This window comes from Prorops nasuta, unplaced genomic scaffold, assembly GCF_024137725.1.
Source record: "Prorops nasuta isolate Cenicafe-Biocafe unplaced genomic scaffold, Cenicafe_Pnas_1.2 PNAS00003, whole genome shotgun sequence".
NCBI lineage: Eukaryota > Metazoa > Arthropoda > Insecta > Hymenoptera > Bethylidae > Prorops > Prorops nasuta.
This window is the reverse complement of record NW_027116800.1, coordinates 11870247-11897314: the sequence shown is the minus strand read 5'-3', so window position 1 is coordinate 11897314 and position 27068 is coordinate 11870247. Positions and strand designations below refer to the sequence as shown.

The following is a 27068-nucleotide window of genomic DNA, read 5'->3' as shown; positions in this document are numbered from 1 at the left end:
CACTCCACGCCACTCCACTCCACTCCATTCTACTCGAGCAAGCTACTCGATTCGACGAAACCAGACTCGACGCAATCTCGGTGACTCGATATGCTCCAGTTTTCAACCCCTACCTGTGTGCCTTCCCTATACCTCTACTGCTTATACATACACATACAAACCTACCTCTCCTCCTTCATCATTCTCCATCGACTCTTCCGCTTACTTCCGTCTTTGCATGCCGTGCCATCCCCACAGTGCACTCTTTGCTTCTTTTTTTTTTTTTTTTCACCAGCGAAACATTATTCCAGCAGAACAGGGGGAGGGGGCACGATGGCCATTGTAGCCCTAAGGAAACTCAGCCACTCGTTCTGCGTAGCTAATCAGGCATGTGGCGCAGCCCTCTCGCCGCACCGAGACTCTCTTTTGCTCTGTGAAGCCGCGTCAATGCTCCTCGGATACCTCTACTACTGGTGGAGCCAGAGTCGTCGAAGCTGCTCAAACACCTCGAGAACCAACTTTCAACTTGTCCCCCCCCCCCCCCGCCCCCTCCCCTCCTCCTCGCCTCACTCCCTTCGGCTCTTCTCTCTCCGTTCCCTCTAACATTCCTCCTCCGATCAGGGAGAACGACCGCGTAGAACAAAACGAACCCCGACAAAACTCGTCGCTATCAAAGCGCAGAGCCGGCCAGCCAATGGATGTGAAAAGTTCTTCTCTTCATAGTTTACGCGATTCTTCCTATCCCCATCGAATTGGTAATTCTCCGCTCCGCCGTAACGACCCGCGCGGTCGCATCCCTCTTCTCTATTCTTCGAAAAATCTTCTCTCTCGGTCCAGAGTTAACCGTGATTTCCTACTACGCAAAACCGACCTTCGGACCCACGACTCGATAATCCCGAGGCTCCCCGCGCTAAAGCAAAAGCTCACTTTCCTCTCGGTCATTGTTGTGTTTTCGAGCCTACGTTCCTTCATCTTCTGCCAAATCGCAAAAGTTTACTACCCCCCCCCCCTTCCCCTCTCATATATATCAATAATGTTTATCGCCCACTTTAACCAAGACCGAAAGACCGGGACACGCGCGAAGCTCTTGTGTATGTATTTTCAGAGATCCTGCTTTGATGTATCGAAATGTTTACCTTTGCGCGAAGGTGAACATCGCTTCGCACAAAGTAATGGTAAAGATGGTTTGTACGTTTGTGTGTAAACCACCGCGATGACAATGCGGTCGAAACCAAAAGAAGAAAAGCAAGCGAAAACATTTTTCGTAGAGTTCATTTGCCGAGTAAACGCGCGAACGCCCGACGAAACAAAAAAAATTTTCAATTTTAAATCCCTCTCTCTCTGCCCCTATTTATCCTTTACTTTCTTCTACTACTACTATGTATATAATAATTATAAGAGTAGATGACTGATCTATGTATAATTGTTTTTAGGAAATTGTAGGAATTTAAGTTACAAGTAGACTTGTCTGAGATACAAATTAACACGTTACATTTTTATTGTACATTCTATAATACTTGTGAGTCGTGATCGTTTTTATATACATTTCTGTAATCATATTTAGTATTTGGCATTTTCATCGTTCCCTACTGGCGCAAAGGCACTTGATTTTCATCGCACACATTCGACGCGCGTTTTCCAGCAGTTTTAAATTCTTTCGATCCTCTTGCTCGGCCAATAACAGCACATCGTTTACCACCCCATCTTTCCAGTGACTTGTGCGTGTTCCGTCGGTAACACTGCTCTCTTTCAGGTGTAATGCAAATAGTTTGGGGAGGCGCGAAATTATTCAATTGCTTCAACCAATTCTACAAAAATATACGTAATCATATAGAGGCTAGCTCTATTTGATGCTTGGAAGGATTATGGTATAAGCCAGCCATGGCTTCTTGCAAAACTCTCAGACAGGCTACGTGAGCCTTAAAACCGCCTGCCCTCTCAGCTGTGGTTTCGGCACGAACGTGTGCAACGTAGCCTCGGGACTGAATTTCTCTCCAGTTAGGCGCGGTAGGACCTTCAGTTGGTTGATGCAATGGCTTGTAAGAGTACAAAGGACCCTCCTCGACCTTTGGTAATGGCATAAAGTTTTGACTTCCTTGCTTACCAAACTTAATGCCAGTACTGAATTGAGTAATTTTAGGAGCCGCTGGATTTTTACTTTCTTCCATAGAGACCTGCCTTGCGTGTGCAAAAGTTTCAACGATATTTTTGGCATTTCCTTCGGAGAACATCAATTCGTCGATCAGTGCCTCCTTCTCACGAATCTTTTTCTTCTTGACTTCTGCCTCCTCCTTAGCTAATTCTAACCTTCTCTCTTCTTCCCTTTGCTTTTCTAATTCGATCATTTCATCCAATTCGAATTCCCTTCTACCAAGCTTAGATTTATTTTTTGTTATTTGTTCTTTATTATCCCTCTTGTATTGATCTATCTTCTTATTAGTTTCTAGTACATCAATGTTGTTCGATAGATTATATACTATAGTCTCTATTTCCTCCAAATAATCATTGTATTCTTCTAATGTTTCAAAGTCCTCTTCCTTCTTATTAAAGTCACGCAAAATTCTTTTTCTTATATCAACCTCTTTTTCTACCATTGCATCCTCGAACATCTGTACACGAAAATTGGTTCTTCGTAATGGAATCTGACATTCTGGACATGCTCCAGAACCTGTGAAAGTTTAATCAATTTAAAGTGTTGCATTATCCACATCAAGTTTATGATAACAATTGCGTAAACCATACCTTTCAAGAATAACAAATCCACACAACTCTCGCACAATGTATGTCCGCATACATTTACCATCATTTTTAATGATGGATTTCGATATTTGGTGGTTTTGCATCTTGGACACGCTTGATCATCCATGATTATAAAATAATATATTTTAAACCACCTCAACTAACCTCACCTATTATAAACACTAGAGAGAGGAGGTTATCTCTTCATTTACCGATACCGCTCTTATACAATAGAGCTATACAGTACTATACACTACAGTATGACATGTAAGAGTCAAATACGAAGACCAATGAAGACATAAATATGAGAAAGGAGATCGCTGATGAACGTTTGCGCACCGTGGTTAGCCGCCGTGGTCGCGCACGAGGTGACACGAGCAGCCGGCGCTGCAAATGTCTTTTGAAAGTGATTAATTGAATGTTTGCCAGCGCCCTCTACCGGTGAAGTAATTGAAACATTACATTTCTTTCGTGTATACAACATGGTAATGCACACAAAAGGTAACTGAAATCCTTGTGGTCGTCGTCGTCGACGCGCGCGCTTGGCGGCGGGCGTAATTAATGTTACATATCTAATTTCATTTCCATATTGAAATCTATTGTTTTATAGCTTTTTTAACGAAATATGTCTAAATTACAACCGAATGTTCCTAGAACCGACCTTGCACTACATACATACGTCTTTTGTTTTAGTCCTGTCACTCGTGTATGTAGTACATGCATACAACTACTGTATGTACCAGTATGTATGTACATACATATCAAACATATACTACTGCTGTATGGTGAAACTTACGGATCGCTACTTTGCATCACTTTGCATCACTTTTAATAGATGGCCATACGGATATTTTCTCATCTGAACTTAGTTTGAAATGGTGGCGCCACCGTACAAGGAATATATTTTTGTACACTCTATGGCTAGCCAATCTGACCATGAGCAATCTCCCGCATAATTTCTGGTTATAAAATAAAGATAACCGAACCACACACGCATCGATCCCTACTCTTTTCCAGTGTATTTATTTACAATTAATCTAAATTAATTACCGACGAAGTTCAAATTGCATTGGAATTGAACGATATAAAACTTCAAAAAGAACGGGTTGAATTTAATCAATATGGATAGGAGTAAACTTTGAAGTCGGAAGGAGAGGCGATAAGGGTGGTATATGAAACCCTTATGTATAAATAATATAATAAAATAGTGTTACTGCTCGTCCACTTTATTGGCACACGTTTATGTATAACTTTTTATAGTCGAATGTTTCGTCACCTTAAAGTATCAATTTTAAAAAATGTATGTATAATTCAAATAAAATAACTCTTATCAAAGAGGGCACAAATACAGAGCATTTTCTTAAATAAACAATGTATCTATGGTATGTATGCAAATGCTATAATAACAAAGAAGAATTAAACGAGATCTTTCACGCTCTCCCATGAAATTTTTTAACCATCAGATTTTAATTTACCGTTTCACAATCTTCATTGCGCAAAACCAAAAACAGTGCCAGTTTCAGCCCAAAGACATCCCAATGTGTGTGGTTCAAATCATCATTACACAAAATTTAATTTAAGTATACGCTACCATACAATATGTATATATACATATATGTATACTGTAGAAATATTTTAGTTTTTTACATCCGTCCTGCGGAAATTGTACCATTTCCATACATTATAGTACTATATTTTTTTACAATAACTCTTATTACCAATAAATATACATATAAACGAAGAGTATAACGTTTTTAACAATACTCAATCTTTAACAATTAAATGGAGGGAAACTACCCAAATATTCTTTAACTCATAATCTAAAATTTATAACAAGCGTACAAACGGAAATCGATAGTCGAGTTAAAATTTCAATTTTATTATTGTACGTACGTTTTTAGCGGTGTTAGCTTATAATTAGATGGATTCGATAAAAAAAACGATTGAATATTCCAAAATTGCCAATTATTGTCGCCGTAGCTATAATTATCGCAGTTTTCCCCAAGTGAGCTCGTCATTATTATTTTTATTTGATTTTTGCCTAGCCTGTGTGAAAATGGAGTAAAGCGCGCGTTTTCGGCGCTCTCTGATATTGTATTCTCTCTCTCTCTCTCTCTCTCTCTCTCTCTCTCTCTCTCTCCCTCTCTCTTTCTCTTTCTCTCTCTCTCTCACTCACTCTCTCACTCACTTATAGCGTGACAGGCATGTAAAGCAAGTTGCATCAAATGAAAGAAGGGCAAAGTCTTTCCAGCGCCGGCTTGGTATCTAGAGAAATGGAAACTGCGTGTAAATCCAAATTCACGATAAGGTACATTGGAATTCATTGAATACGCTGGATAACGTAAATCAGCCTTCCTTATACCACCTTCCCCCATATACATAGATCCACCCCACCTTTGCCTAGAGAAAAAGGATATTCTACCAGGGCCCCGTGCATACTATAATATACTGGTATATATATATATATATATATATATATATATATGTATATATATGTATATATACCGTATCTTCAAGATCTTCGATAAATAACGTAGCTCACACCTCTGCGCGTATACGTATATGCATATCTCTATTCACTATAGACTCACGTGTAATACTCTAACGAGCTTCCGATAAAAGTAAATTTTCCACTTTGTACGCTGTTTTCAGTATATTTTTCTATTTAGAAAATAGAAAGGCAACATTCTCCGTTAGATCATAATTACATAATAAAGATTTGATACTTCCTCCCTATCACTAACAAATAAGTCATTCGGTGCACAATCGATTTTTATAGCAAACAGAATGTCTAATAATATGGCGTTTGGAGAAAATTGCAACAAAAGGGAAATAAACTGCAGTGCAGCATCATTATCATAAAAGTAATCCGCTCATTAAAAGTGGTCTTGAGATGCCTTATCGAGTATATACACGTCCAATTACTGTCAATAATTGACTGAAATTGGTACAGCTTAAATCTTCTTAACGTTATATGTTGTTTCGTGTCGGGTATGTAGCAGACTTATATACAGTGACATAATACTTAAACAGTCGAGAAATCTCTTGAATCTATCGAAACGTGCACATCGTCGACTTAAGAGCAGCGAAATACAGTCAAATTAAAACGTTATTCCCTGGTGAAATCTTTTAAAAGGAAAAACTGGTAAGTGAACTCTGGATCGATATGCACGCCCCTTTCCATACAGTTACTTTTTAATTAAATTCATACATCGTTATTACGAGATAAAAGCTAAATAACTAAAATAATTATTAAAAAGTTATATATATATATTATTATATATGTACACGTTAAAAATGCATGCGAGTCATTGATGTAATAACACTGTAGAGTTTATTTTATTTAATGAAATTTCTTGTTTTTTTTTCTTTTTTTTTCGTTTCTTCGCATAACACAGTTTATTTAATTTTCGCCTCCGTCGAGTAAATTATCAATGCTCGCGCAACTAACAATATAATTATAGCTTAATTTAGGTTGCAGCAGGCTGCCGTTGGTATTTTTACATTGTGGTTCTTTTCTTCGATTTACTTTCACCGTGCTCGAAAACGATCGAAGAGACTTGGAAGATTCGTATGCTTTTGCGGACGCCTCGTTACATCTCGATGTGCTTACCGTGGGTATACAGATTCGTTAATATGGACGTCTTATTACGTATATGTATAATAACATGCACTCGTGCGTGTATACGTATTTTTATGCATATATGTACAGAATCTCTATATGTATATTGATTTCGTTTATTCCGGTTAATGGAACCCGTTGCAGAGTAGCTCCGGAATGGATGTCAATCAATTTCAATTTCGATGATTCAGAAAAGCCAGTAGGGTCGTCAGAAAAATTACGAACGGTGGATTGGCGATCCTCAATTGACCACCGTGCTGCATGGCTGCTGGATGCTCTCCTATTGTTCGATTGATCGTGTAAATAAAAAAAATGTTAGATACTCACACTAAACACAGCCGCACGTTAATTAATACTATATATATATATATATATACAAAGGGCAGTATACAAACGAAGATGGAGTATATTATAATTTATATATTCGAGCGTTGAAGCTTGGAGCCAAAGCGTTCTAACAATTATATCACTAATTCCTGAATAATCCTGTAAGGAGCTTAGATTCCTCTCGTAGCTCGCGTTGATAGAATTAAGTATCCTTTGAAAGCTGTTCGTGAATCGTTAATTAATCTACGAGACGAATCTGTCAAAAGTAATAAACAAAAGAGCAAAAGAGCAGAGAAGAGAGTCGAGTGGAAAAGTGGATTCTGGGGCTGAAAAAAGTGCAAGGGCACGAGGGAAAAGTGAGCAGTTTGTAGTTTGCGATTAAAGCGCTCAATGGAATATTGAATTTTTGCGCTAAAAGTAGCGAAGCGGAACAGTATCGGGATTTTGTTGTTATTGTCAATAGCCGGGGGATTACCGAGGTTTGGCTTTAAAGCTACAGCTCGATTACAATAGCAGTCGTAGTTTGATCCAGTGTGCCGAGGCATAATCGAATATAGGTCAGTGCTGGATCGAAGCACTTTGGAACTTGTCAGATATATGCTTAAGTAAACAGAAGAAATTTCGGTCATCGGTCCTTCGGCCAGCGATCCATCCAACATATATATAGAGTATACAACAGCTTGAAATATAAATCAACGTCTGGATCGAGATCAGGCGTTTTAGGACAGCCACGAATACTGCACACACACACACACACGGACACGTATATATATATACAGTGTACGTAGATTGTAATATGACGTGGTATATATACAGTATTACTCTATACACCATATCCGCCATTCTGCTGCATCGAGAGAAGAAAACTGAGATTGTCGGAAGGGGGAGGAAGATTTGATAACGGAGTACAGGTCCTGGCTGACTTCCAATTTATCGATTGACTTAAGGTCATGACTTTAAAAAGCTATGAAATTCGAACGCAGCTTGAATTTCCAAAGATTTTCTTTAGGTGGGTGGGTGGGTGTGGGAGACTAGGAGTTGGTTGGTATATATAGGGATGTGGATTTGGTTGGTTGGTTGGGTAGGGGGGGCGGATGAGAAGGAACGTTAGAGAGATGTATTCTATTCCATTCTATGCATGTGTGTGTGTGTGTGTGTGGAAGGAGAGATAAAAGTAGATGGGACAAGATGTACATACCATTGAGCACGTGAACAGAGACAGTCTTGGTATTGGCATTACTCGGGTGACAGGTGTAATGTCCGCTGTCTGCAGGCTGCGCACGTTGTACAAGAAGATACGATGTCGTTATTTCGCCCTTTTCCGTGATCACCGAAACCCCACCACGTGGACTGTCGTAATTGATCTCCTGTTCCGACAGAGAAAATCACATCTTTTAAAGCTTTTTCACTCTTGTAATTAATCGCTCTTCATAGCTAGATCGTCGTATACACACACATATATATATACGGCGGAGCTTCGGTAATTGATCGGATCAAATTGAAACGTACCTCGTGATCGTGCGTCCAATAAATAGCAGGTGGTGGCTCTGGACTGTGACGTACGACGCATGTCAAATTCATCGTGCTACCTTTATTTATATACATTTCTGGCTCGCCGACGATTGTAGTCACTGGCTCTGCATTCATATAAGAAAAACATTTTTATCGATCGGGGGAAACGACAGTTTAGCCGGAAATTCGGGTCAACGCGGTCGTGCACACACGCAACACCGCCGGCAAATCGAGTCAATTGATTCCCGTGCAGGGAGATTCAGCAAAGATCTCTGCGATCGATAAGCTTTCGCAAGTACCACTGTATCATTATATTAATGGCCAAACTTGTAAAAACTCCGGAATGCTCTAAAAGTGGCAAAGTTATAATGCTAGGAAGAGAGAGAGAGAGCAGTTATTTAAAGAAAAGAAAAAAAAGTGTTATCGTGGTAAGGTTGGATAATTGATTGCCCCCAGCACACACAAACGAGTCTGGTTTATTCCAGAAGGAGTTTACAGGAGCTTTTCGAGTGTTTTCAAAGTAATTGCAAGATTATAGTGTATATATTATATCTATATATTACCCACCAACTACGGAGAGATGCATCGAGTGACCGATAGGGGGCGTTGTTGACACTTGGCACTCGTATATACCAGAGTCTCGTTTCTGTGGATATTTAACTTGCAGAATCCAGTCCTCGGTCCTCGCCGAGTGCGAAGCGATGAAACGTTGATCAGAAGTGTAAGTCTCCGTTCCAACGGTCAAAAGGTGAATATCTCGATGTCTCACCCAGGATACCTGCGCAACGAATGGATACAAATTTTCTACTTTTCTCCTGATCAACTTCAAAGAGAGAACTCGACCTCTCAATCTCGAAGCAACAGTTAACTTTCCTCTTGCCAAGAGTTTAATTGAACTTTCCTAAAGTAAATTGTCAGACGAATGTTCGAGCAGCGCTTAAAAAAGCTGGGGATTTACTAACTTGGTGTACGTGCCTCTCTCTCTCTATATATATATATATATATATATATAGAGAGAGAGAGCGGTGCACCCAAAAAGTAACAGATGTACTTCCAGCAAGCTTGCACACAACAAACATTTTTCACAAAAATATTCCAACGTATCAATTTATGCTCTTCGAGAGGGACTATAAAATAACTATATAAAAATATTCTAGTTATAGAGGAGAAAGATGCGAGTTGCAAAGGTCATCTCGAATTTTTTCAATGAAACACACCCCCCCCCCCCCCATTTTTTATTGCACACTTTTACAGCTTATCTCAGCAGCTGTCCAAAACACTATATTAATTTATCTTTTCACCCAGTGGTTCGCTAGATATTTCAATTTAAAACTTATGGCTTATGGATGAGCGATGCTACGCGTGTATGCGTAAGAGTCGCGCACACTACTCCGCCCATAACCCACATCTATGAGAAATTTCAAATTGAAATATCTAGCGCGCCACTCGACCAAATGATAAATTAATACGCTATTTTGAAAAGTTTTAAATTGCAAGAGTATACGCGATAAAAAATAGACGGTTTCACATTTGAAAAAAGTCAAAGTCATGCACCTTTGCAACTTCCTCCATCTTACACTCCGGTTAGAATTTTTTTATCCAGTTACGTCATTTCCCCCTCGAAGCATAAATTCGCGCGTCCGCAAGAATTTCTCTGCAAATGAACGCGTTTGCCGAGAATACGCAATTATATGTTACTTTTTCGGTGCGCCACTCTGTATATATATATATATATATATATAAGGTGGTAGAGCGTCTCAACGGCCATTTTTTCATGTACTTGTTCCGCCGAGATACTCGAGACACTCGAGACACTAAGGTCTCTCTTGATAATACCGAGGAGGAAGAATTAGCGCGAGAAGAATAAATTTCAATAGTCTGTGTGTAAAATATAGTCAAAGGCGTCAAAGGTAACCGTGCAAGATTACTTTTCTTATACATATATATATATATATATATATATATATGTATAAGCTATTGAAACGATGCATTAGTATACATATACATATATGGTATGGCTAAAATTTTTCACTCTGGTGGACTGGTTTAGTTTGATATACGCTATAGATATATATAAATGTTATAGATGTTATATGTGCATAGTAGAGAAATATGTAAAGGGTAGTGTGAAAAAGCTGGAGGGTTGATGCCGGTGCTTCGGACGAGTCTTCTTTACTTCGCTACTCTCGGCAATATTTTCCTCTTGGCGTGAATGCACCACCAACTTATTTGTTCTGTGAACTCGGCAAACTTGGGGAGGATGGGTGAAGCAGTTCTCTTTTCATAGAAATCATGCCTCTCGTATTCCGACCAGGATCACTAACTTCCAGTACTTTGCCTTGTGCAAACAAACTTATACCACTCCATTGTTATTATATACACGTATTTTATATACTATACACAAGCTATAGTATACATGTGTAAACTTATGTACATATATATATATATATACGTACATAACTTTGTGTATATTTATTATGCGCGCTCCTGCTGTATATGTGTATATTTCTGCATGTATATTTGCGCGTTTGTGTATGTATAAAATAGTATATGTAACCTGTTACTGGTACTCAACGAGCTTATTCATGATTTAATAATGGAATGTAGTACAAGAAAACTGCTGTCCTCGATTCCCCGTCTCACGACTAGAATTCATTATTTTCTGGGGGAAACAATGATGTAATCCGTTATTTATGGTGATATTCGTTAAAATCGTTTCCATAATTAATCAAGAGTCGCATTAAATCACAAGTGGAGAATTTTGTTGCAAAGAGGAAAAGGATGGAGAGGAGAGGGGAGGGGGAGGGGGGGGGGGGAGCGTGTGATGGTGGCTGAAAGGCGACACCGGCGACACGTCGCTGAGAAAAAATGAGGAAGATGGATATTGCCAAATGGGCCTTGCGGAATTAAACTTCTTATGACTATATATATACTTTTCTTCCTTTAATACGAGCAAATTTCATTGAATTTATTTCTCCTCCCATGCGTCTAATAAATCAAAATAAACCGACGTCAGAATTTCGTCGAAAGCATTATCACAATTAACGAGATCCAAAACAAATCGATAGATTAAATTTATGCTTCCTGCGAGGCTCATTGGTTCGTTGAGCTGTCAGAATTTTACTTTGCTTTGTAGCTGCGAAAATTTAATATTCACGTAGCGTACACGCTAAGCTTTTTAAAATACTCTGCAAACTTTGAAATTTCTCTCGCTTCGGGCAACTCCGTTTGTATTTGCCCAGCGGATTAGTCGAGAAAGTATTAATATTACACCTTTTATTGCTCCTAATGCATCCATTTAATTAACTATGGCCATTTTACTTTTTATATTTATATTTATGTAATACTATATATATATACTCTGATTTCTTTCTTAACGAGTAATTATATCATGCAGCAATCATGACGTATAATACATGCCATTGACCATTTTGTCATTTTAAAAAAGACTCGTAATTCTAAACAACGAAGAGATTATTATTAGCCGTTCTGATCCACCTGCCTGATGCATATACTACGCTGATATCTCAAACTTTTCCTCGTGCAAAAGCAACATTTAATATCAGAGAGAGAGAGAGAGAGAGAAGCAAGAAATTTCTGCCTCAGGACCAGAATACTCTATAAAACATAACTGCAGGTTATATTTCCTTCACGACAAATTCACGAATAAACCCAAAAAAAATAAAAAATAAAAGAAAAATACATTTTTCATCCTCCCCCGTATATATAGTACACGTCAAAGCTTCTCAAGCATCGAGGGCTAAATTAAAAACGTTTAACCGTCGAGCAGCAGTGCAGCTTCAAAGAAAAGCCGCATTCCAAAACCTCCTTAATTATCAGAAAATAATATAATACTGCATTACAGAGCCGCTTGAGGCAAGCTGCTCTATCAGTGAAATAGAGTTAAAGTTAAATTATTAATTAAGAAACCTCTACCGTGGGTGGAAATTTCAACAATTTATTCGAGAAAATTGAAAGCTGAGAGATATGGGGAAAAATTGCGATCGTTTAGAGAGCCATAAAGGGGTAGGAGAGTGGTTAATTAAGGTGGGACGTGGGGAGAGGGTAGAGGGGGGGGGGAGGGGGGGCAGGAGAGAAACGATGTGGGGCGGAAAGTAATTGGGGTTTGAGTGTGTGTGAGAGAGAGAGAGAGAGAGTAATTATCGATTTATGCTTACCGTTCTATCGCCCAAATTTCTAACGCGACACGTGAGAGTAGCTGTCTTGCCGACCAGAGCTGTCACGTTACGCGAGGCAGAAATGTCAAAGTAAGGTCCTCGATCCAACGGCTCCAAAGCACGACTCCCATGCTCCTGATTGTTCGTGCACCGACCAGGCCTTTGAGCTTCGCACAACAATTCAATTCCATTACATTCTATGCTCTGTATAAAATTTTATACGGTTTAAACTATCGAGAGAAAAATAGGGGATCAAAGATAAATCCCCATTCTCAAATAACTTCAATCGCATGGATTCATTTTACATACCACACTCTCGTCAAATCAATCATGTTACACCGCGTATCGCGCTGTTTATATATGGATTTAATACCATCTGCCCGCAATATCGACGGCTATCACGCGTTGTTAAAATTATTTATTCATTCATAAAACTCAAGCGGATTGCGCAAAAACATTGAAATCCCTCACATTAAAGACTGGATTAAAAACGAATGTTTCTCTGCATATAGCGAGTACCGCGCGAGTGAAATTTTACTGAAATCAACAGCAAACAAACGAACCGTAGACTTTATAATTAGGGACCTATAGAAGAAGCCTGCTTTTCTCCCAACAATTCACATCCGGAATTTCTTAATTGGACACAAATCAAAGTGCGAATTTTCACGGATTCTACACTTTTTGTTTATTCGGTCCTTTCAAAAAGTTGATTATTGCAAATGGGTTGTACAACAAACAGAGATGAAAAACTTTAACAGCGCGGATCGCTATCATGAATTTCCATCATCGATTAAGCTTTGATTTCGGATTATCGTTCAAGTTTAAAGTACGCGTGTGCCCAACCCTGTCTATCGATTGTTCATTATCGACTTATCGCACCCACGAGACTCTCCTAGCGTCCAATATGTATTTATCAAACTACACATGCTTCGCGCACTTCATTTATTTAATATATAAATAGCCTTCGAAAAATGATAAATAGCTCTACCACTATTCCATGCTCAATTAACTAATCTCTGTAATAAAGATTCTCTCGATAAGTAAAAAGCTCGATGGCGACAATTTAATTCCACCATTTCCTTGCCTATAGTTCTATATCGCGATGTTAAACGAAACGTCTGTATAGGGTATATAGCAATGAAATTTTCAAGTAAATGCGGACAATAATCGTCCAATCGTGACGTGAAGTATCGCTTACCAACAAAAAGCAAAGCCAGGGTCAACATTAAACCCTTCATGTTTTGCTTCGCTCTCTCATAGTCAGCTCTCAAGATAACGCTCGATCAACTTGTCTTCTTTATTCTTCCGTTTCAGGAGAGAAGAAACATTCACTGGTTTCTCTTAACGAAGAGAGATCATTTGGCGAAGTTTCAGTCAAAGTCCTCGGAAAGGGCGAGGAAAGAAGGCGAGCTTTACATGTATCAACAATAACACAGACCTGGAGCATTACATCCACTCGAAAGACGCTCCCGTCGTATAGTATATACAAGAATCTCCTGCACCGAGGCAGACAACGATAACTCGAAGGATAAACATTATTCTGCACAGAGGACGCTCGTCTTTCGCCTCTTACACGCCGAGCCCGAATTCTTTTCGGCCGAATTGAGGCGTGCCCCTGCCCCATGCGTTTTTGTTCGTCCCGGCCCAACCGACCCGACTCGACCCGGCCCGTACTACCATCCGCTATCCAGTCCGATTCGATTTCCAACACTGACTTTTCTCTCTCCTTCCCTAATTTTCTCCCCTCTCCTCTATCTCTCCTCAATACAAACGCCTTTCAGACTCTCTGCCCCTCTTTCTCTTTCTCCTTCCCTCTCTCTATCTCTCTCTCTCTCTCAACATTCTGTCGCACCCCGGCGAAACATGAATTTTCCCTCACACTCCGTCGAGTGTCGCACTTGGTCAAAGTGAGTGAAAACTTTACTGGTACTACGAAACAGAGAGGGAGAAAGACGGAGAGTGAGAGGGGGCTATAGGGTGGTAGGTACAGAAGGAAGGAGTACGCAAAAGCAAGATTCTCCTCTAGGCTGACACACTGGGTGTTGGGAGTATTACTCGGAGACGACCGACAAGTGGCGACTGGTGGCAGAGTCGGGTGCCGAGTGCTCACTACCGACCGACTCGCGTCGTTAGCCTTATGCTGCACTACACTCACGACTCTCTCCTCTCACAGTGGTGGATGGATCCTGGGTTGGGTGCAGGGTGTGCAGGGTGGTGCGATACCGGACGTGTGCGTGTTACGTGCGTGTATGTGTACGTCAATGTGTACATGCTACACAAACACAAACACCTCCTGGCCACGGAATATGGAATCTGACGAAATGCGGGGATACGAAACAAGGAATGGCGGAATACGTTCGTTGGTCGAATCAGAGACCGAATATAGCAATCCCAATTCCGAATCTCGAATCGGAGGAACCGAGCGAGCATCCACATTCGCGCAGAGTAGGGAGTCGTCGTCCGTCGAGCTGTCTGAGCGAGATAGAGGTTTCGTTAGGTAGTTTCCAATGTCGACGATGAATATATCGCAAGGACCCGTCCTGCCTATATAAACTCCAAGAGCACAGACAGCAGCGATCAAAAGCATACCACAGGGTGTGCCATTTCTCACTCTCTCTCTCTCTCTCTCTCTCTCTCTCTGTCAGTACTAATACTACAACTACATAGTACATACTCCTTCGCAACTCCCTGTCAGTAAGGTTAGGCTGGGTGAAAGCAGGAAATTCTCCCTCCTCGCTGACTCAACCTAGCCTTATCTAATATCTCTTGACACCCCAGACGCAGCCTCCGTCGCAACAACCCTCTACAACCCTCTTTCTTCGCACGCTATAGTTCTCCTAGCTCTTCTGCAAACATTTCTCCGTCCACCATTCATGCCGAGCAACCCTCAAATTAGAAAGTCAAAGCGGCTTAAACTAGAATTGCTTTGCTTCTTCATTTTCCATCCGCTATTTTATTATGTTATTTACTATGCTGACTGTAAAAAACTTGCCTGCTCCAATCGTGTGCCTCGTGAAACCTGAATTCATTTCCTTACATCTTTCTCTAATTTCTGCAACCTTGTTGGTTCATTCATATTTTCCATTATAGTTTTTTACAATTATTTTCACGAATTATATGCTTGTTTTAAAGTTAGCGAGGCTGGATTAATTAGCGACTTACAAATTATAATGAACAATTAGTAAAATGTAAATTTCAAATTCCAGAGTTTATAATTCGTATAAAATTTTGCGTTGTATCATTTTAAATAGTTAAATCTACTTTTAAAATAAATAAACCTTACTACGCTAGCTTTTATATACTTATTTTATTTATTATTGTTCGCGCGGTGTTAAACTTTTATTGAATCTTTAATAAACCACGATGGGTGTAATGACCATATCGGTCTATAACAAGTTTTTCTTCCATTATGCATGATTCTAAATCTATGAAGCTCATTGAAATTGGTGCTGATTAAGTTCTCAGTCGTTCGAAATACCGCTTGTAAATTGCACGTCACAACGATACTCAGAATACTCATACTCTCGAATCAATCAGCTTTCCAAAGTGTCAACTAAACCGCTAATTTCCAAAAGTATGTAATTCGGTAATTATTACGACGGGTTTATCAAGCTTAATAGATTTTGCAGAATTGCGATCAGATAAGCCGTCTTCTTAGAAGAAATAAATCACTTTTAAAATTGTAAATATATATGCGATCATTTTTCTACGTTTCCTATATTATATAGTTACAGAAAACTCATTTACTCGGAGCTTTCAATATCAACATTAATAACGACCTTCTATTGAGTTTACAATTAATGAGAAAGATTTTAAGAAATAATTAAAAAATGAAAAGATAATTAATATAACGAAGAGGAGAGAAAAGGAGAGAGAGCTGCCATCTAGTGTACATCTAGCAAACTCGGTGTCGGGCTTGACCGTCTTTTTCTACTTTTACACCGACCTGTACTACTTCACCGTCTGCATGGTAGTAGGGTTTACCTCCTCCTATAGTTTTTCCTACAGCGATACGAGCTCCCCCCTTTCATGAAGCAAGGACTTAAATAGCTGAACATGCTAAACATTTAAAGATACAAACAAACCAATATTCTAAATTAAAAGTTTTAACTACTTTTAGCTCGGCATGATTTGCATCAAACAGGCACCAGTAGAGTTAAAATGTAAAAATAGTGTGCAACCAAAGTTATAACGGAAAAAGTAATTAATGTAAAAGACATATAATGGATGACGATCGATATGCGATAATCAATTTGGCAATAGATGAAAAAACATTGAATGTAACATTTACATTTGGATGTACCATAGAAGACCTATGTATAAAGGTATTATTAATATATTGGAATGGGACCAATCTGGTATCAAGCAATTACTCTAAATACAATCAATCTTTGCTTCTCATGTTGTATTGTAGATATGCAAGCAGATTGGGATAGGTCCAGTGGCCAGACACTTATTTGGTATTCGAAATCATTCGACAAGACTTTGGTATCCACCAGGGCATGTAATAGAAGGAAAAGATAAAACCAAATTTGATTTTCGCTTAAGATTTAAACCTCCTAATTTAGAAAGACTAAAGCAAGTCGATGAAAATGCTTACGATTATTATTTTCAACAAGCTCGTTCAGATGTAATGAATAATAAAGTACCGGACATTGTTTATGAAAAGCATAAGAGAGAATTGATTGGTTTGGGGGTTAGCGATATGTACAGGTAATATTGATTGTATATGCTGGAAATAAATAATATATATAATACTTTCAGAAGTGGATAAACTTAAGATTAATTACATCATTAACTTTTGGAATAGGGTAATGCTGGAAAAAGATGTTCCTAGAGAAATTGTAGAATCTGATTATAAGAAATACATACCTAAAGAATGCATTAAAAGACATGCATTCTTTATTAAAAAGCCAATACATAACGCTTTGAGTAAAATATCTGGACATGACGCATCATACGTTAAACAACAATATCTTAAACAATTTGAGAGCATGGCTCCAAATTATTTGTACGAGGAATACAAGGCATTAATGGATAAAGGTATTCCTAACCCACCATCAAAAATTTTACTAAGGGTGAATGCAGAAGAAGTAAAATATGTTGAAACAGAGACTGGCCAGTGGTATACTTTATGTGCTATTGAGGATCTTTGTTTTATTTCAATTAGGTAGTTTGAATACTTGCCTTCATTTTCAATTAAATTGTTTAATCTCATAAGTCAATTTTTCTTATTGCAGACAAGATAATACTGTTGAAGTATCAAGGAAAAATGGAATACCTTCTTATTTAAAATTTGGAACCGCTGCTTTATTAATGTCATTTGTCTCTTCGTTGGACGGATATTACCGGTTAACAGTTAAGTGGACATTTAACCTTTGTAGAGATGTTGTAACACCGAGCTTAGAAAGATTGCATAAACTGAAATGCCATGGACCAGTAGGGTGAGTAAATTGAGTTGGAGAAAAACTGGGGTATCATTTCCCTTCTTCAAATGATATTACCAATATTATAGAAAGATACAAAGCAGTAAAATCATTATTTCAGGGGAGAATTTGCTTATGCAAAACTCGAAGAAAAAAGATCTAACCGACCAGGAACGTATATTTTACGGGAAAGTGAAACACATTATAATGTTTACTATTTAGATGTTTGCTGCAAAGAAATAAAGCTGATAACACAAAGGATAGAACAGATAGCGTTGAATGACTTTGTTGTGTCAGATTCAGTTAATAGATATAAATCGTTAAACCATTACATTAGTTCACATCAAGACACTGAACGTCCCATATATTTTGCAGAATGTTTACCTCCATCTGAATATGGTATATCAAAATTAAAAATACTTAACACATTGACAGCCGGTGACCAAAGAGACATTTAAAGCCTGAGCGCTGGCGCTGACAGCGTATCGGCCACCCCGAACGCCGGCCTTATTCGCTTGTTTATAATCACTGAATAGCCAAAAAAAAATTTTAAACATTATATATTTCCGTAAAGTAGTACATTTTAAAACCCGCGTTTTCACGGGGCCGTCTGTCAATGTGTTAATTATGAATTTTAAAATTATTAATGCTATATTTTGCTAATCTAATATTTTAGATAAATCGCCGTTACTGCTTTGCTTGCCCGAAACTATCGGAAATGATGTGGCGGTTGATGAAGAAATAATAACGAGTCTTTTGGAAGGCGGACCACGTTGTGTACCTCCAAATCAATTACAAATTTACAAGGCGCAGCCGTTTCCTGAATCCGAAAACAATTCTGAAGGAAGGTCATTATCTACAAATGTCTACAGAGCTATGTGGCGAGTGGCAAAAGGTCGAAAACTTGAAGGGGCCATTAAACTATTGAAAGAAGATGAATGGAGATACACTAAAGAATTTTTGGAGCTTGCCGGTAAATGGGGACAATTAAGATCTGGTGCACTAGTTAGGTACAAATTTATGATAGAGTCTTGACACAGTAATAAGTACTCAATAAGTTTAATTAAAAAATAAAATTTTTTGCACATAATTTCAAGATTGTATGGCCTGACGGTGACGCCGGCGGTAGGAATGTTATTAGAATTAGTAAAATTAGGTCCATTGGATACATATTTACGAAGCAATTCACAAACCATTAAAACTGTTGATTTAGTTGAAGCTGCGGCTTGCCTTGCCACTGCTCTATGGCATCTAGTAAGTTAATTCTTCGGTGTATATAAAAAAAAAATTATTATGATGAATTCATAATCACCTACAACTTTACTTTATTTTGAAGGAAGAAAATGGGGTTGTACACGGAAACATTAGATGTAAAAAACTACTTGTTCATGCACATACGGACAACAGTTTTATTATTAAATTGGCAGATCCCGGTCTTTTCAGTTATACGGAAACAGAGTAAGTTTCTGTCCTAAACTTCTTACTTACATACAGCTCTTTGCGTTTACCTATATACCAACATTCGTTGTTTCTTTTTTAATTAGTGTACATTGGTTACCACCAGAGCTGTATATAAATCCAAAATTGGCAAGACGAAGTTCTCAAGCAGATGTTTGGGCGTTAAGTACTACAATTTGGCAAATATTTTCAAAAGGTGCTTCTCCTCCTATGTATCACGATATAAATGTTGTAAGGAAAGTACGTAGATTATACGATTATCATTATACTATTATACATTTCCTTGTTACACTGTTAAATTTACAATGACTTTAATTTAAATAGTATTATGCAAGCGGCAAGCGGCTACCGATTCCAAATAACTGCCCGATAGAAGTTTATAAATTAATGACGGAATGTTGGGGAGAGTCTAATGGATTGCGAAAACAGCCACAAGCTATAATGCGAGACATAAATCAAATTTTATATCAAGTTTACAATTCTAGACGTACTCATGCTTATGCAACAGCATTTCCAAAATTATTCAGCGATCTTGAACGAACTGAAGAAGAAGATTGCGATACGGAAGATAATAATTCGTCAAACTGCGAGTCGCGGACCAGTAGCCTGTTTACTGATCGAACAAGCCTACCATGGGACGATTTGGATGATAGTACGTATTGCTGCAATAATTAGAGCTTATACAAACATAACCAACAGATAATCCATAATTGTACATTGTACACAGGTACGAAAGAATTGATCAATACAAGAACATACACGGGCAGTGCCGAAGAACTATCAATATATCTGGACTGGCTAACAGAAGCTGGGGGAGACACGGACGGTTTTAATCGACGTACAAGTGGCTTTAGTTGTATGGATCATAAAAATAGTAACTGTACCAGTGGAAACGGTATGAACGATAGTGTTGGGGTGAATAACAGTGGTAATGGCTCTCTGGGACAAATGCAAGGTATATTCGAGCTAAATGAAGATTGCAATGTTATTTTACAAGGTCGAATAGGCCAAGGTTTTTATGGTGAAGTATATAGGGGTATACTTGAAAGAGACGATGCAAAGGACGTAGAGCCTCAGCAGGTGGCGATAAAAAAATTAAAGACTCGGGCTTTAGAAGCTGATCTCAAAGATTTTGAAAGAGAAATATCAATTATGAAGGTAAATAGGCAATTATTTATACATAGATTATTCTGACTGATTTGAATAATATTTTGTTTGCTATTATTCCAGACATTGAAACATCCCAACGTCGTTGAGATCTTGGGTGTAATATCAGAGCCAGAAGTATGTCTAGTAATGGAATATGTAAAACATGGCTCTTTACAAAGTTACCTAGCGATTCATCGACAAAGTCTTACTCATAAAAAGTTGCTTAGTTTTGCTTTGAATATTGCTACAGGCATGGTTTATCTTGGACAAAAGAGTATCGTTCATAGAGATCTTGCCGCACGAAATATATTAGTAGCTGATGAGAATCTAGTTAAGATCAGTGATTTTGGACTTGCACAGGTCACAGGAAAAAATGATTATTATATATTACAAACCAATCGAGATCTACCAATAAAATGGTAAGCCTAAATATTTTCCGATGAAAATCAATGGTTTCGTTCAGTAGAAGTAGCAACTACAAAGCTGTTTCTTTTGTTGTATGTAACCAATATCTTGAGAAAAAAAAAGAAAACAATAATTACGTTAAAATATTACCAGGTATGCTCCAGAAAGTCTTAGGGATGGAAAGTTTTCTCCTAGGTCAGACGTTTGGTCTTTCGGTGTTACAATGTATGAGACTTTTGGTCTTGGAGAAGATCCTAAATTGCCTGGTATAGGGATCAACTGTAGAGATGGAAATTGTCACGATACAAACAGTAATGGCAACGGAACAGTCGAGGAAGGCGGTGCGGAGTTACTTGAAGCTTTAGAGAGGGGTATTCGTCTTCCCTGTCCCCCAACCTGCCCCCAAGCAATATACGTTAAGCTTATGTATCCTTGTTGGCATTTACACAGTCATCAAAGACCCGATTTCGCTACCCTTTGTAGCTATATTAGAGAATTGATTACTCAATACTGAGATTCCTATTTGTAAATAAGACACTTTTTGTTCTTTAAAAGAGCAGCTAGTCTATGATTTCTTTAACAATTTTTTTATACTTTTTAATTCCACATATGTAACATATAAATTACTATTAGATATTAGGCATATACTTTCTTGTCCATATGTACAGTATATTTTTTAAATGTAAAACAGAACTATTTTTGTGTCTATCATGGTTAAATTTTGTCTTGAAACAAGTGTTGTGCAAATACATAGTAAAAATTATTCCTAATAGGAAACGTGACACTTTTCCTGTCCAATGTTAGTTTAAACCAATTTTAACTACGTTATTCTCTAATTATAAGCTGAAAAATATACTTTGTATTATAAACGTTGACAAATTTTATTCTCTTGTAATAAAAGAATACTACATTTTCGTAACAAATAGAAACCAATATACTTACGTATAAGAATACCTGAGAAAAAAAATGTGAAGTAAGATTGTACAAATATTTTATAAAATTTTATTTTAAAAAGAAATGATATTATCAATACGTTAAGCAAGCCCTTTAGTTTATTTTTATGTCATATTTCTACCATTAGTATCAAATAACTAATTGGATCGTTTTCTTAATTGAACAGCAATAAACATTGATTGACTATTGAGATTGTTCAAATTTTCACGAAATAATTGAGCATGCTGCCATGCTGAATCGCCTTCTCCATCAGACATTATAGCAATTAGACTAAGTTTTATAGCGCCGTTTAAACTATCTGTACAAAAGTTTGTACAATCGGGAATTATAATGGACTGATTTGCATCTTTTCTATCAAAAACAGCTTCAATTTTCCAAAGAATACTTGCATTGTGGAAAACTCTAGACGATGCTTGTAAATGAAAAGATTTCAGGCATAAATTTGAGTGTGTTATTTCAAAAGTCCACATTACTTTACCCGTTACGGCTTTCTCGGTACGAGCTATGTAAACCATTTTCCAATCGTTTTCCACTTTTCGAAATATACTTTCTGCAAGTTCTACTCCATTTTCCCAACCTGATACTTCATTCAGAATGGATTCGTCAGTTCCAAATACTTTATAAACGTCCTTAACTATATTATAAATCATTTTGAAGTTTTCTCCATATTGAGAAATATTCCAAACATGCTTTTTTCCAGTAGTTCCCTAAAACAATAAATAAAATAATGAGAATGTCTTAGACCAAATATTTGAAGTATTTCTTATGAATAAGGAACACTACCGATGTAGTACATTCGCCACGTGATAATCTCCATGCCAAAGATCCTGAAGTACGTTCTTGATACTTTTTGTTACTTTCTGAATTTGAATTTGGCATAAATAACATATCTGCTAATTCCAAAGCCCTTCGTTTTAAGACAAATTTTCTTCGTGCTATACTGTAGCCTACTGCAGACTGTAGCTGACGATTTGACGATTCTATATACAAAGAGAGCTCTTCCTCCGAACAAAATTTTCTTCTTTTAAGCACATTCTGTGGATTGCGTGTGTACCGCCATGTAACATCTTGAATTTCATCTTTTGAGAATGCTATTACATAAGTTAAATTTTTATTCCAGCCCTTCTCATACATTAATGGTTGATCTAAAGTATTTTCACAACAGTCTACATGTAGCCATCTCCGATCTGTGTCAGACCACACCTATAAATGGATTTATTATTTAATGATTTTTGTATGATATTGATTATAATTAATCTCATAATTACCTCTGACCAAACATGATCTGTATAATCTAGTATGAATCTTGTATCATATCCAAATGACCTACAAAGAAGTGTAAATACTTTAACCCATTCTCCACAACGCCCTCGTCTAGTTTTTAATAAAGGTTCTGGATGATCATAACGAGGAAAATATTCTACTTTATTACAACCTTCACACCTACAATTATTTAAAAGGTAGTCTTTACATATATTTTAGAATGAAATAAGGATAAAGTGACTTACCTAAAAACTTCTATTCTAGAATATAAATTATTGTCTGAATATTTAGTGTCCTCAAGTTTATAATTTAAATTACATATTGTACATATAGGACTATCAAACCACTGAAAAAATTCATATTTAAACCATTGCATTAATTCCAAAAGAAAGAGACTTTTAATAATAAATCCATCCTCCTTTAATGATGAATCAGATTTTTTTGATTTATTGGATTGATCTAGTTTAATATTCCTATTTTATCAACAAATAATCATATATAAACATTCAATTATTAAAAACCCAAGAATATTATAATCAGCTGTTTACCGTTGTAGCTGTCTCATAGTCTTCATTGATCTTATTTCAAGTTCTGTGATAGGTACTATTTGTCTAGCTTTTTCTTGCAATTTTTCATCTTCAAAAATTGTAATATATTCTTTATTGTGGTTCAAAGCTTCAAAAAATTTTCTTCTATCCACTAGATCTGTTGGCTTTGTAGAGACAAGACTGTACAATACCTTTAATTTAGATAGTGATACATTCTGCGGCAACAACAGATGATCTCCATTCTATTGTTGATTTATAAATAAATTAAAATGTATTTTGTATACTATAATACGTTATTTTATTGATGAAAAAAAGAAAAAAAAACCTACCTCTATAAATCCTACATTAAGCAAACATTCTATTGCACCTGCTGCTGGAAACAGTTTTTCTTCCACAACTGGGTCACCAAGGTAAACTTGGCGATATTTTCTTTCAGTAGGAAATTTCAATATATTACTGCATATAGTTGAGAGATGTTTGGAAGCTTCCACAAATATTAAAGGTTCATTGTCTCTTAATGATTCAACACTTCGTTTTATATACTCATCCATGATAAATTTTAAAGTTTATTAATTAAGCAAACAATATTCGCTCCGCGCATACTAAACAGTGCATTTAAAGAATGTTTAGTAGTGCATAAATGGCAGAGATTACTATGTCTATACACAGCGGGAAATTGATTCGTGTGTTGTTCAATGATGCCAGAATTGAACTTTTTTGCAGCAAAGCGACAAGTGGTAGGAGAAGATATATGCACGAACACAGATACATACCACAGCTGCATATGTATAACATGGGAATGCGAATGTGTTTTTGTTTTAAAAAAGTTCCATTCTGGTAATATCATTGGTAGCAAAATTGATTAGCGGACCTTTCAGTTATAAATATAATGGAGAAATTTAGCAGAGGAAATACGTAGTGAAGTTAACAGAGAAATGCCAAGGCATTAATTTTGCACAGATTATAATGACGTTAAAGGTTAAAATGCAGAGTGAAGTTAGCCGAACCCAGTGACAGCTTGATAAAGGCTGTTTTCCAGCTAAAGACGAGTGGAAGGGGATACATACATATACATGGACGCACCAAACAAACGCACACCTACATGAACATGAAAACTTGATTGTGATGTGTTCTCTCTGGAAGACAGCTGTAATTTGAGTATTATTGTCATCACTGGACGAATCACACACGAATCTCTATTCCCGCGCTGTGTATATACTGTATACTAGTGTTGAAAATAAAACTCCTTCCCTCGTTTCTTTTTTACAGATAAAAGTTTAATTATTATATCATAACATTATTTAATTAACAGTTAGATGTTCAATAGTCTCCAATTGATCTTGCTCTATCTTTTTTAAAGAATCGAACTCGATGCGTAACCGTTCTAGTTCCACAGTTTTTTCAACCAGTAGGGCCTGCAATTTAATTTATTATTTCGACAGAATTGTTGTTTTCAAACAATTTTTTTCTTGGTTCTATATAGGAGACAAATGGACCTTGATTTGTTGTTTATGAGCATCTCTCTGTTTTGAAACGGACCTCAACAAATTTCTAGCACCGATCGTTCGCATTTTCTCCCTTTCCACCTCATTCGCCAAGTTATCTATGATGTTTATAAACTCGTCCGAAAACTTTTGAAAATCTGTAATTTCTATAAAAATAAATACATAACATTTTGAACCATATTACTTCATTTGAAACACAGTATAAGTGCATAAGAAAACTCCAAATGTGTAGCCTTACTGATATTTCTATATTGTGCTTAAAGATCATTTGCAAAGGTTTATTTATCAGGTGCTAATTTATAACCATTCATAATAGGACTATTTTTTTTTTTTTTTTTGAGAATAAAGGAAAGAAACGTTGCTCTATCACGAAAATTTTAAGTGCTCTGAATCAACTCTGAGTGCTTCAAAGAGTTAAGGTGCACGAAATTATGGTAGATTTCGGGTTTAACGAAAAAACTAATGATAGTATTTAATTTTATAAAGTAGGAATACACGTTGGATAAACTTACGAGACGCAAAATTTTGACATTCCTCTTTTAGTTTGTTCGTCTCATTGGCGATTGTAGGCTCTAAAACGCGAATTTTACATAAGTCATCAATATACAAGCCATACTTTTCCATGGGGTCCGCCATTTTAAAAATGACAGGGAAAGAATGAACTGAATGAAGACTGTAGACTAGACTACTAGACAGTCATTTACAAAGCGAGAAATTGGCTGCATTCCAAATCCTTAACACTATAGTATAGATGGTAGCGCTAGACAAAATACCTGTCATAATTGGTCAAATTGGTTCAATTAACCAATCATGATATAGCGCTACCGTAGCGCTAAGGATTTGGAAGTTTGGAACGCAGTCATTTGATTTGTGCACCGTTGAGACAAAAGCAATTAAGAGACAAAAGAAAAGATCCAGCTATAACATATAGGCTGCGTTCGTTTATTAACTGCGAGTACTAAAATTCTACAATGTATGTCACGTAAAATATAAGTTTTCAGTACTGGCAGTACATAAACGAACGCAACCATAATACATACATTACACACACACACACACACACACAGATTTACCGTCCATGTGGGTCATTCCCAGTAATCCCAGTTCCCACCGAAAGAGTTTCGGCTGAGCTCGGTAAATTTCGTTGCACGTCGGGTGCAAGCGGGAACTACAAGTATAATTGTGTCAAAAACAGTCAATTCTAACAGAACGTCATTTATTATAATATGCATATTTTTTTTTAAATATTGATTAATTAAATTTTTTGTCGTAAATGAATTGCAAAATATGCCAATATAAAACTTATTAAGGGATGCGAGCTTTTTACCTAGTTTGTTGAAATATAATTTTACAATTAGAAGAAAAATAAAGTATTATCGAATAGAAATTGTTAAGTTTAAAATTTAAATACATGAATAAAACAATTTGTTTTAAAAAATTGTTATATAGGCGTATTTTGCAATTAGTTTGCTATATGAAAATGTATTTGACAAAAATTATAAAAATGACCCGCGTATTAGAAAAGAAAGTTTTCTATAGGAAAAACTAATAATAATGCAAACTGATAACTGAAAAGTTAAAAATCATGCGTGAACAAAATGACCTTATAAATTTAGAATCTGATTATTCTATTAAATTTTATTCAGTCTATTTCACAGTTTATCATAAGGTTTAAAATAAAAATCATGAAATTTATAGTCTATGGGAGTCTTTGAGACATTTGCCATTATATCCGCTGCAAAGACACACACACACAACACACGCGCGTTTCATTGACCACTCGTATGTGGAAATTTAATAACAAATAAAACCCGAGCTTCACAAAAGGACTGGTATATCTAGTGTTAAGTGGTGCCAACTGCCACCCAACAATTTAAAGGTTAAGGAACTTTCTCTCTCTCTCTCTCTCTCTCTCTCTCTCTCTCTCTCTCTCTAGGATTGTTTAAGTTTATTGGATAAGGAAAATATGGCCCCTATACTATGATTACTGATTATCACCGATA

The 27068-nt window shown here is 37.0% G+C and overlaps 5 protein-coding genes across 6 annotated transcripts; 1 reads left to right on the top strand and 4 right to left on the bottom strand.

The window, feature by feature from the left end:
• Window positions 1–1453: 1453 nt before the first annotated feature.
• Window positions 1454–3051, bottom strand: Mat1 (CDK-activating kinase assembly factor). The gene is made up of 2 exons (XM_066747004.1): window positions 2722–3051; window positions 1454–2647 (listed from the first exon to the last, which is right to left on the bottom strand). The coding sequence occupies exons 1-2, from the start codon at window positions 2843–2845 to the stop codon at window positions 1806–1808; spliced, it is 966 nt and encodes a 321-aa protein (XP_066603101.1). The 5' UTR covers window positions 2846–3051; the 3' UTR covers window positions 1454–1805.
• An 887-nt stretch (window positions 3052–3938) lies between these two features.
• LOC136783956 (SPEG neighbor protein-like) lies at window positions 3939–14499 on the bottom strand. The gene is made up of 6 exons (XM_066744369.1): window positions 13556–14499; window positions 12358–12524; window positions 8747–8957; window positions 8177–8304; window positions 7866–8034; window positions 3939–6620 (listed from the first exon to the last, which is right to left on the bottom strand). The coding sequence occupies exons 1-6, from the start codon at window positions 13593–13595 to the stop codon at window positions 6514–6516; spliced, it is 822 nt and encodes a 273-aa protein (XP_066600466.1). The 5' UTR covers window positions 13596–14499; the 3' UTR covers window positions 3939–6513.
• Window positions 14500–14624: 125 nt separating this feature from the next.
• Window positions 14625–21310, top strand: hop (tyrosine-protein kinase hopscotch). Of its 2 annotated transcripts, XM_066744341.1 has the most exons (14): window positions 14625–14854; window positions 16478–16682; window positions 16772–17070; window positions 17168–17527; window positions 17598–17801; window positions 17905–18182; window positions 18460–18793; window positions 18881–19037; window positions 19120–19241; window positions 19328–19481; window positions 19566–19893; window positions 19969–20399; window positions 20472–20809; window positions 20949–21310. In XM_066744341.1, exons 2-14 carry the CDS (start codon window positions 16581–16583, stop codon window positions 21307–21309), a joined length of 3468 nt encoding a protein of 1155 aa, XP_066600438.1. In that variant the 5' UTR covers window positions 14625–14854; window positions 16478–16580; the 3' UTR covers window position 21310. The 2 variants fall into 2 exon arrangements, with proteins under 2 accessions (XP_066600438.1, XP_066600428.1); XM_066744331.1 differs by lacking the exon at window positions 14625–14854 and having other exon boundaries at window positions 16406–16682.
• Window positions 21311–21783: 473 nt separating this feature from the next.
• Window positions 21784–24111, bottom strand: Pngl (N-glycanase Pngl). Its single transcript, XM_066744355.1, has 6 exons — window positions 23890–24111; window positions 23561–23802; window positions 23258–23485; window positions 23018–23192; window positions 22533–22952; window positions 21784–22456 (listed from the first exon to the last, which is right to left on the bottom strand). The coding sequence occupies exons 1-6, from the start codon at window positions 24109–24111 to the stop codon at window positions 21887–21889; spliced, it is 1857 nt and encodes a 618-aa protein (XP_066600452.1). The 3' UTR covers window positions 21784–21886.
• Window positions 24112–24836: 725 nt separating this feature from the next.
• On the bottom strand, window positions 24837–25732 carry LOC136783961 (intraflagellar transport protein 20 homolog). Its single transcript, XM_066744383.1, has 3 exons — window positions 25578–25732; window positions 25057–25211; window positions 24837–24975 (listed from the first exon to the last, which is right to left on the bottom strand). Exons 1-3 carry the CDS (start codon window positions 25699–25701, stop codon window positions 24862–24864), a joined length of 393 nt encoding a protein of 130 aa, XP_066600480.1. The 5' UTR covers window positions 25702–25732; the 3' UTR covers window positions 24837–24861.
• Between the last annotated feature and the right edge of the window lie 1336 nt (window positions 25733–27068).

What these genes read in the sequence shown, in the direction of transcription:
- Mat1 (XM_066747004.1), bottom strand. Translation starts at nt 2,845, where the DNA reads ATGGATGATCAAGCGTGTCCAAGATGCAAAACCACCAAATATCGAAAT. An exon ending in GGATTTGTTATTCTTGAAAG is followed by an intron (nt 2,648 to 2,721) that starts GTATGGTTTACG and finishes AAACTTTCACAG; the next exon opens with GTTCTGGAGCATGTCCAGAA.
- LOC136783956 (XM_066744369.1), bottom strand. Translation starts at nt 13,595, where the DNA reads ATGAAGGGTTTAATGTTGACCCTGGCTTTGCTTTTTGTTG. An exon ending in CCTGGCTTTGCTTTTTGTTG is followed by an intron (nt 12,525 to 13,555) that starts GTAAGCGATACT and finishes TGTTGTGCGAAG; the next exon opens with CTCAAAGGCCTGGTCGGTGC. An exon ending in GATGCATCTCTCCGTAGTTG is followed by an intron (nt 8,305 to 8,746) that starts GTGGGTAATATA and finishes ATATGAATGCAG; the next exon opens with AGCCAGTGACTACAATCGTC.
- hop (XM_066744341.1), top strand. Translation starts at nt 16,581, where the DNA reads ATGGATGACGATCGATATGCGATAATCAATTTGGCAATAGATGAAAAA. An exon ending in AAATGCCATGGACCAGTAGG is followed by an intron (nt 17,802 to 17,904) that starts GTGAGTAAATTG and finishes TCATTATTTCAG; the next exon opens with GGGAGAATTTGCTTATGCAA. An exon ending in CGAGATCTACCAATAAAATG is followed by an intron (nt 20,810 to 20,948) that starts GTAAGCCTAAAT and finishes AAATATTACCAG; the next exon opens with GTATGCTCCAGAAAGTCTTA.
- Pngl (XM_066744355.1), bottom strand. Translation starts at nt 24,111, where the DNA reads ATGGATGAGTATATAAAACGAAGTGTTGAATCATTAAGAGACAATGAA. An exon ending in TCTAGAATAGAAGTTTTTAG is followed by an intron (nt 23,193 to 23,257) that starts GTAAGTCACTTT and finishes AAATAATTGTAG; the next exon opens with GTGTGAAGGTTGTAATAAAG. An exon ending in CAGATCATGTTTGGTCAGAG is followed by an intron (nt 22,953 to 23,017) that starts GTAATTATGAGA and finishes ATCCATTTATAG; the next exon opens with GTGTGGTCTGACACAGATCG.
- LOC136783961 (XM_066744383.1), bottom strand. Translation starts at nt 25,701, where the DNA reads ATGGCGGACCCCATGGAAAAGTATGGCTTGTATATTGATGACTTATGT. An exon ending in ATGTCAAAATTTTGCGTCTC is followed by an intron (nt 25,212 to 25,577) that starts GTAAGTTTATCC and finishes TTATTTTTATAG; the next exon opens with AAATTACAGATTTTCAAAAG. An exon ending in CTCATAAACAACAAATCAAG is followed by an intron (nt 24,976 to 25,056) that starts GTCCATTTGTCT and finishes ATTAAATTGCAG; the next exon opens with GCCCTACTGGTTGAAAAAAC.